This window comes from Lycium barbarum, chromosome 9 (assembly GCF_019175385.1).
Source record: "Lycium barbarum isolate Lr01 chromosome 9, ASM1917538v2, whole genome shotgun sequence".
In the NCBI taxonomy this organism is placed as follows: Eukaryota; Viridiplantae; Streptophyta; class Magnoliopsida; order Solanales; family Solanaceae; genus Lycium; species Lycium barbarum.
Window position 1 is genome coordinate 20,678,893 of NC_083345.1, and position 9,084 is coordinate 20,687,976.

General features: G+C 36.4%; 1 protein-coding gene across 1 annotated transcript; it reads left to right on the top strand.

Annotated features, from left to right (window-relative positions):
- The first annotated feature begins 506 nt into the window (after positions 1-506).
- LOC132610572 (E3 ubiquitin-protein ligase CHIP) lies at positions 507-8,651 on the top strand. Its single transcript, XM_060324892.1, has 8 exons — positions 507-864; positions 1,297-1,364; positions 1,448-1,511; positions 2,484-2,555; positions 7,554-7,687; positions 7,776-7,929; positions 8,018-8,128; positions 8,210-8,651. Exons 1-8 carry the CDS (start codon positions 748-750, stop codon positions 8,345-8,347), a joined length of 858 nt encoding a protein of 285 aa, XP_060180875.1. The 5' UTR covers positions 507-747; the 3' UTR covers positions 8,348-8,651.
- Positions 8,652-9,084: the final 433 nt, after the last annotated feature.

Genomic DNA, 9,084 nt, shown 5'->3' on the forward strand with positions numbered 1-9,084 from the left:
ATAGACTATATTGTAAATTGAGAAAAATGACACCGTCAAAATATAATTAACTATCTTTCAATTTAAGAATCTATTAAAGTAAATATCAAATAAAATATATAAAAATTTATTGCATAAATATAAGGTCTCTTTTTATATTTTGGCTTTAAGCCACCCAATGTATTAAGCCGCCCGGACAAAAATAAGAGCCCGTTTGGATTGGCTTATAAGTTTCTTATAAGCTGTTTCAGCTTTTTTGAGTGTTTGACTGGTCAGCTTAAAGTCATTTTGTGCTTAAAATAAGCTCAAAAAAATAATTGAGCCCATTTAATTTAGCTTATCTAAAACAGCTTATAAGCTGAAAATAGCTTATAAATAAATAAAAAATAAGTTAAACTATCCTAACTTATTTTTTTAACTTATTTTTTTTAGCTTATAAGCTGACATAAGCCCATCCAAACAGACTCTAAATCTGTCCCGAAACATAAAAGGACTATTTGGTATCATTGGCCAGAAGAAAAAGCCATAGCCGAGAACCATCGAATGACGGCTCTAAATGCTCCCAAATTTTAAAATCATGGTATGTTCTCGAAAGTTGACGAGTATAACATAACATATTCACATTTCGTTTTCAACCAAATCCCTTGCTTTAATTTCCCTCCCAAACCTAAAAACATTTCTTCCTACATCTCATTTCAATTTCAATATCATCAGATACTTTTGTAATATAGAACCAAAAAAAAAAAAAAGATAGGAAGAAAGGGAAAAATGTCACCAATAGTGGGTCTCACTGGGGTGGCCAAACTAGCAGAACAACTAAAGCAAGATGGAAATAATTATTTCCAGAAAAATCGATTTGGGGCTGCCATTGATGCATACACAGAGGTGAGATAGGTCATTCTTAGGATCATTTTTTTGGTTTTTTAATTTTATATTGTGATAGTGGTAATAACACACCTCAAGTATTACTTTTTTTTTTTTTTTTTTTCGAGTTTCTAGTTTAGGCGTTTGCGTTTTCTATTTGAATTATCATAACTGTTTATCAAAACACACCTTGAAGTTGACTAGATTTAGTGTTTGAATACAATCACCAAAAGGTGCGTGACAACTTAATTTGCCCATAAAATTTGGTCTACGTGCCAACTGACTCATTAATTTCAAGGTATGTTTTGATAAATAGTTGGTGATAGTTCATTTAGGAAATGCAAATACTTGATAGTTTAGATAGGAAACTCGTGAAAAAAGTGATACATCAGGTGTGTCTTTTACCATTATCTCTTTTATATTTGTTGTCTAATTTCTGAATGGATTTTCTAGGCTATTACATTGTGCCCAAACGTTCCCATATATTGGACGAATCGCGCTTTGTGCCATCGGAGACGCAAGTAGGTGCACATAACATTTTTGCTTATGGGGTTTTAGTGATATGTTATGAATGTTTATTTATATAGTTTTTATTGGTTGATAGTGACTGGACAAGAGTAGAGGATGATTGTAGGAAGGCTATTCAGCTTGATCACACTTCTGTTAAGGTGCCAACTTGTAATATTTTAGCATTCAAATTTCAAATTTCCTTTTGCCATTTTGGGGGACTATGTAAAGATTACAATCCTCGCGACAATATTAGTTTGAATCAAACTATGCTATAATTTTACTGAAATAGGAAGAAAAAAGGGAAAAGAAGTTGTTTGCAAGAAGTCTTAAGTGCTTTTAAGCTTTGTTTGATCAAGATTTAAGTTCTATGGGTTCCTACAATGACCTCCAGTTGAACTACAATAATAACTTGGTTCACAGTTAAATATTTATAGTTATTTATTTACGCTGTATACGTCACACCCTTTGGGGTGAGGTCCTTCTTCGGACCCTGCTAACACGGGATGCTTTGTGCACCGGGTACCCTTTGCCTTTTATTTAATAGAGTTCTTGATATGTATTCAGGGTTTGAGCAAAAAGCTATTGGATTCAAGCCAATCCAAATGCCCTGAGCATCAGCTGCTTATAAGATAATAACTTCAAGACATAAACTAGACCAGCATACTTGCCATTTGTCAAAAGTATGCTGAAAAGATCCGTAGGAATTTTTCTTAATTTTTGAGAATTGTTCAGTTGTAAATTAACTGCAAATTGGGGCATCTTTAAGTTCGAAATTTTAGAAAATTAGTTTAGCTCGTCGAGTGAAGAATCCTATGTCAAACCAGGTTTTTAATTTGTTTCAGGCTCTTCTTGACATTGAGTTTATAGTCTTTTAAACTTGTCGAGCTCAGTGGCAGAGCCAAGTGGTGGCCAGGGTGTTCACCCGAACCCCCTTCGGCGAAAAATTACCATGTATACACAAGGTTAAAATTATTTTTTATGTATAAATAGTAGGTGTTGAACCCCCTTGGCTTACTCGTTTCTTACTCTTTTATATTTTTGAACCCCCGGTGAAAAATTCTGGTTCCGCCACTGGTCGAGCTAGAAATTCTTAGTGCTTTATAGATGATAATAAGAGGATGATTTGACAGGCGCACTATATGCTTGGTCTTGCATTGCTACAGAAAGAACAATACGTGGAAGGAGTAAGAGCATTAGCAAAGGTATGGACACTTGTCTCTGTGAGCATATTCTTTCCATTGGAATAGTCATCTATCACATAGCAATGATGCATCACATTGGCACTTAAAACTTTGACATTCGTGGCTATTGACTGAGTCTCCTGTTAAGTGTTATGCATTCGGTGTATTACTTGGTTTAAGCTGCAGGTTCTAACCGTTTCAAAGAAAGTTAGTTTGACAGGTTTTTTAAGTAAGCGTTTCTTATACTGCAGACTGCTCCTCCTCCTGGCATTGTTACTTCCTCTTGTTATTTTTAATTTTATTAAATCAATATCATGCAACTAGTGTATTCAGATGTATAGTAAAGCGTCCATGTTACTGCTCTTTCTTGTTTGTTATACTTTTTACATAATGATAATTAGTAGGCTTATTTGGTATAAGACTAGATTTTTGAACCTTTTATGATTTTGTTTGTCTATTTTTTGTGTATTCTATTATCGAAATGCTAATGAATCTTTTCATACATCATAGTGCTTGGATAGTTAAGAACTTTACTTTGATTCTAAACTTTTGATGCTTGTGAATATTATTCTTGATTCTCCTAGAAGCTGTCCATTCAATGGATTATTCATTATGGTGTACAATCTGTGTAAAAAATTAATAATTCTCATAAACAGAAGATGAGATGATTGATGAAGTGTAGCATCCATATGAGAAATATCTAAACAGACTTCCTATTTGACAAAATGAAATGTAGAATTTATTGTGTATATTCTTAGAGAGTAAGGTTTTAGGATAAGTAGAAGAAAGACCGAATACATGCATTGCAAGTTTAGTCAGCATGAGAGAAAGAAGTTGAGGCAAGGCTAGATGGGATTGCGGTACCAAAATGCTAATAATTTAGATGCCAGGCTCTTGTTTCAAGAGAACGGAATGATATATGAAGATATTACTCATAAGAGTAAAACTGGATTGTTGAAATGGAAAAGTGCTACTGGGTTGATGTGTGATAGACGAATTCCTACCAAAGTGAAAGGTAAGTTTCATAAAATAACTATAAGACCGACAATGTTATGTGGTAGTGAATGTTGGGCTGTTATAGTCTAACATATCTACAAGGTAAGCGTTGTAGAGATGCTGATGCTAAACTGGATGAGCGGTCATACCAAATTTGATAAGATTAGAAATGACTTGATTCGTCAGAAGGTGCAAGTAGCACACATTTAGGATATAATGCGAGAAGGTCACTTAAGATGGTTTGGGCATGCTATGCGTCGACCTATAGATGCACCGGTGCACCGATCCATAGGTGTGAAACTATAATAAGTGAAGATGTTAAAAGGGAACGGGACAGACCTTAAATTACATAGAAGGAAGTTGTCTTGAAGGACCTACAAATGCTTGGAATCAATGCAAACTTAGTTAAAGATAGAATGGAAGAGAAAGATTCATATAGGGATAACTGCTAGTTGAGGATAGGCTTTAGACTTCTTAGTGAATTTTTATTATTGTTGTTAATATAACATTATATATATATATATAACTTATTTTTCATTTTTATTTTATTTAGTATTGTATTGATATGAGGTTAAATGTAGAAGTCTAGATTCATATAGTCAACCCCAACTTGTTTGGAACTGAGGCGCTGTTGTTGTACTTTAGGATGGTGTAAAAGAGATAGGTATAAGTATCAATTGAAGATGGAGCTTTTATAGAAGAGTGTAAGAGTCCTAAGAGAGAAGCTAAGAAAGCTAAGAAGGCGATTAGTGAAGTCCAAAGTGAAGCTTTAGGGGCTTGTATCAAAAGTTAAGAGACACATGGATGAGAGAGAAATGTCTAAGTTAGCACAACTAAGAGAGAACACAAGTAGAATGTTTTTAGGTAGGTTAAATGTATGAAAGGTGATTTCCAAATGCCAATTAGTTTTGACAAAACATATTAAAGATCTGAGAAAAAGAACTTGTTATTTTGAGAAATTGTTTAACACAAATTTTGAGGATAACTTTATGGATCTTCATACATTCGGGCAGGATAACCTCGTAGAATTAGGTTTGTTGAACTGGATGCCATAGTATAAGGGTTTGAAGGTTGTGGTCTAGATGGTAGCCTATAGTTGCTTCTGCCTCAGAGGTTGGAATAGTTTTTCTTAACCAAGCTATTGACATTATATGAAGGACTAAGGATTGAAAGATACCAAATGAACGAGGAAATAGTATATATTGTTAAGACAGAGAACAAAGGAGGTAGGTCGTTTTACTAAATGTACGATTCGTACAATGGAACTTTACGAAATCGTGACAAATTTACCTTTTACTTGTAACAAAATTGATAACACAAATTCAAATGTTGATAGGGAACTTAAAAATTAGTTTGAATTTATGTCTTGTAGATCTACAACATATGTTTATGTATGTGAAGGAGGACTGATAAATTTATAGGAATAGCAAGAACGATATTAACATAATACGCATTGGTCTAGATAGTGTTGCTTGAGAAGAATTGAATTTATATCAAATATGTAAATGCTATAAAGGATATATAGGAAGCTCGAGTGTGAGGACAATAGAAGGAGATTCATTGGGGTTCTTATAAGCATGGGTTTAAATTAGGAATTTGTCTTGAGCTCGTGCTTCCTTAGTTCGCTACCCAAATTATGGTGCATCCTATTTGCAGGATGATGTTATATGATCGATGATACAGAGCAATTAGCCAAAAGTTGGAAGTGTGGAGAAGCACTATGGCGAGTAGTAGCTTTAGATAAGCGGAACTAAGATGGGATATATGCATTGCATTTAACCGCCACAGGAAGAATGGAGTTGAAGTGTGATCATACACAACTGTGGCATTTAAATGTACAGAGGAAAATACACGACTGTGATATTTAGATGCAGACAATTGAGATATTTTGGGCTCAACTGTTCAATAAAAAGGATGGTTTCAGATGTAACATATAAAATATAAATTGGATGGGTGAAATGGAGGCTTGCTATTGGGTGTTATGCAATTGGAGAACTCCACGGGAGGTACATTTTTTTTTTTTTTGGATGAATTTAGAGTCACTGATAGATTAGATTAAAAGTGGTGACTTTTATTTGGTCCCAAGTGGAAACACATAGAGGAAGAATAAGATGTCATCATCCTCCGAGATCATTTGGTCATGTCTTGCGTAGATCTACGACGATAATGGAAAGTTCTAAAAGAGGACAAGGTAGTCTTAAACTTCTATGTTAACTTTGCTAGTAATTTAGCACGATGGAAGTAAAGAATCCATATAGGTGAAACTAATTAGTTGGAATTGAAGCTTGGTTGTCGCTAATCGTTATCTTACATGAACTCTTGCGTTTGTTGAAAGTTTCTTTAGTTGGGTTGGAAATTTGTTCACCAGTTTGGAGATACGCATGAATTTAGGGAATCTCTAGTCTCTAGTTTTAAGAATAGCTAATTTGGAAAAAGACAAATTACTGAGCAGTGAAATGATATAGGTCAAAGTGGATTAGAGCATATACAAATGCCTTATAGGGTTGACCCCAACTAATTCGAGATTGAGGTAGCTGATTGATATTGTTGGGGTGTCGTGAACTTGATTATGCTAGCTTAGGCCTTCTTTCTTGGAATTTTTTTGTTCTTATAAAAAATATGTAAATCTAACCCGCAAGGGTGGCTCAGTTGGTTGAGCATGGGGCTTTCATAATGGAGGTCTCAGGTTCGAAACCCCCTGCCTACGACAGTAGGGGATTTGCCTTCTGGGTCAAGCTCGTCGCACCGGGCTTGCCTAGTGCGGGTTACCTCTTCTGTGTGGTTTGCGAGCTATTGCACAGAAGCTGGGTTTACCCTGTGCGCACTCGAAGGGTAACGGCTGCGGGTTCCCATGTCATAAAAAAATATGTAAATCTAACTCTAGCCTAAGCCGTGGTTGTGCAAGTTATTATTTGTCTAGTCTATTGAATAGTTGCAGAGACAGGATTTGAACGTGTGATCTCAAGGTTATGAGCCTTACGAGCCACCAAACCTATAATTTAATAGTAGATATAAGCCGCCGTTGTCTGAGGGAGTATTAACCTTTATTTTCCGATGGATAAATACTTCCTTAGACAATAAAGGCTTAAGCTTAGCTTAAAGGTCAGGTCATGTATGTGGTTCCACTAGGCTTGTTATCATGTGCCTAGAGTCTGAGGTTTGTGTAATTGTATATGTGGATGATTTTCCAAAAAGATTGTCTATATGGATTATTACAGAGGCTTTGAGACTAACATTGTGGATTAAGAGGTGTGAGGAAGGCTTGGGATTTTATCATCTCCCTCGGGGAAAATTTGTGTGCTTGGTGCATATAAAAAGAAAGCCCCTTGACAGAGCATCTTGTCATCTGCCCCCTTAGCGTTAGGTCCATCTCGAGGTGACTGTCATATCCTATCTTTGGTACTCATCCGATATACTAGCACAGTAACAGCGTTGAACCAAGGCAATGGCCCAAGCAGAGTATCCATTTTGTTGCTAAGAGATTATGCTTTGAAACTTTTTGTCATATTTTCTTGACAGTACTGCCATGGCTGATGACAGATAACATCTCGTCATATGAGCAGGGTAGACCAAGAACTACGAGATTACCCCTTTCAATCTGGGATGACGGAGGGATCGTACCATTCAAGCCGTGGGATCAATCTATTAGGAATAGGGTTACATAGTTATGGTAGATCGCCAAATGCTCGGGAGTTCCTCTATTCGATCCTTTTCCTTCTTCTTGTTGCTGGATATCTCGTTCGTACACATCTTTTGAATTGTTAATGAAATCACAAGTCAATTCTTAGCACGGGAAGCCAATGTCTAATCCATCACCACTAAAATTCAGAACTTCTGTTTATTAAGGTTCTGGCACAAATGATTTCTTGATTTTTTTGGTGGGTATGGCATGACTTATTTAAAGAAGTTTGAATGAATGTATTTTCTGTTGTACTGATAATGCGTATTTTCAGAATATGATCCTAGGAACATCCGTTTTGCTGAATAATCTTTTGGTATAACTGTTTAATGTGTCAATGGTAGGCGTTGGATCTCGGAAGAGGTGCTAATCCAAAGAGTTATATGGTTGAAGAGATCTGGCAGGAGCTTGCAAAAGCAAAATACTTGAAGTGGGAGCATGAATCTTCGAGACGCACTCGGGAACTAAAGAAATTGAAGTAATGATTCTGCTTTAAAACTTATATATTTGCATTAGTCTTTCCTGGTCGTCACAGACCCATTGTTTCTCTTGTATATGTACATCAGAGAAGCCTGCGAGTCAGCTCTCAAGGAGAAACATGAGCTTGATAGCTCTCAGATGGAAGGGTTCATAGACGATAATTCGACATCCCTGTTGAAACAACTGGATGCCTTAGGCATGGTTTTCAGGAAAGCTGCGGAAGATGATACTCCCTCCGAGGTCAGTCTTTTAGGCTTTATTTCTTTACTGATCTCTCCGAATCGTGCATGTATGTTGTTGTCGTTTGACACCTACTAAGAATTAACAGGTACCAGATTACTTATGCTGCAAGATCACACTTGACATTTTTCGTGACCCTGTCATTACGCCCAGTGGGGTTACATATGAAAGGGCAGTGATCGTTGACCATCTGCAGAAGGTAAAATTGGTTCATCCATTACTTTAGCTATAATGGAACGAACGTTGTATGTTTTATTAACTTTGCTCTGTGTCAAAAAAGGTTGGAAAATTTAACCCGGTTACGCGAGAACCCCTTAAGGAGTCTCAGCTGGTTCCAAATTTTGCCGTAAAAGAAGCTGTACATGCATTTTTGGATAAGCATGGCTGGGCATACAGGATGGACTCAACATGCTACTAATACCGAGAGATGACAGGGTGGTGGAGGATGGCATTATGGGAGAGTGAGTCTACTAGGTCTCTCATATTGGACGCCACATCCAGCCTTATGGCGCTCATTAACCCTGGTTTACCGTGTAATGTTTGTTCTTACAATTGTACAGGAGTCCTTTTGTGATGGTTGGTTGGTGTTCATTAATTGTACAGTGTCTGTAGCCTGTTTTTATACGATGATTATAGCAATCTTGTTGCTTACATGAAGGATAATCAAAAGAATCAATTGAGCGATTTGTTCCTGTGTGGAGAAACACACATTGAAATACTTCTCTTAAATGGTGCACGTGAGATCATGAACTATGGTTTCAGCTAGCATCTATGTCCTGTTTCTGATTTTGGACTTGGGCATTCTGAAATCTTTGGGCTAGTTGATATTGTCCTTATTCTCTTTGAATTTAGATGCCAATTCCACTTAATAGTAGCATGCAGTTCAGGAGCAGATATTGATTATATCTATCACAAGGAAGGCAAGTCATTAGGTGCTCATTTTTAATTGCTTCTCAGGTTGATGCCCGTTAATTGCTGAATTACGGGTCACTTCAGCGCCGTTGAGCGTGTTATTCGAACATGATGAAATTTTACGGGTTGTCCTTCAAATGAGATGGTTTTTAATTTTTGTCCTTCAAAATTGAACTTATGCTTAGCGGAATACAATTTCTTTAATGTCGCATGGATTAATTAATGTGATATTATGATGCGAAA

What these genes read in the sequence shown, in the direction of transcription:
- LOC132610572 (XM_060324892.1), top strand. Translation starts at nt 748, where the DNA reads ATGTCACCAATAGTGGGTCTCACTGGGGTGGCCAAACTAGCAGAACAA. An exon ending in CCATTGATGCATACACAGAG is followed by an intron (nt 865 to 1,296) that starts GTGAGATAGGTC and finishes TGGATTTTCTAG; the next exon opens with GCTATTACATTGTGCCCAAA. An exon ending in AAGATGATACTCCCTCCGAG is followed by an intron (nt 7,930 to 8,017) that starts GTCAGTCTTTTA and finishes AAGAATTAACAG; the next exon opens with GTACCAGATTACTTATGCTG.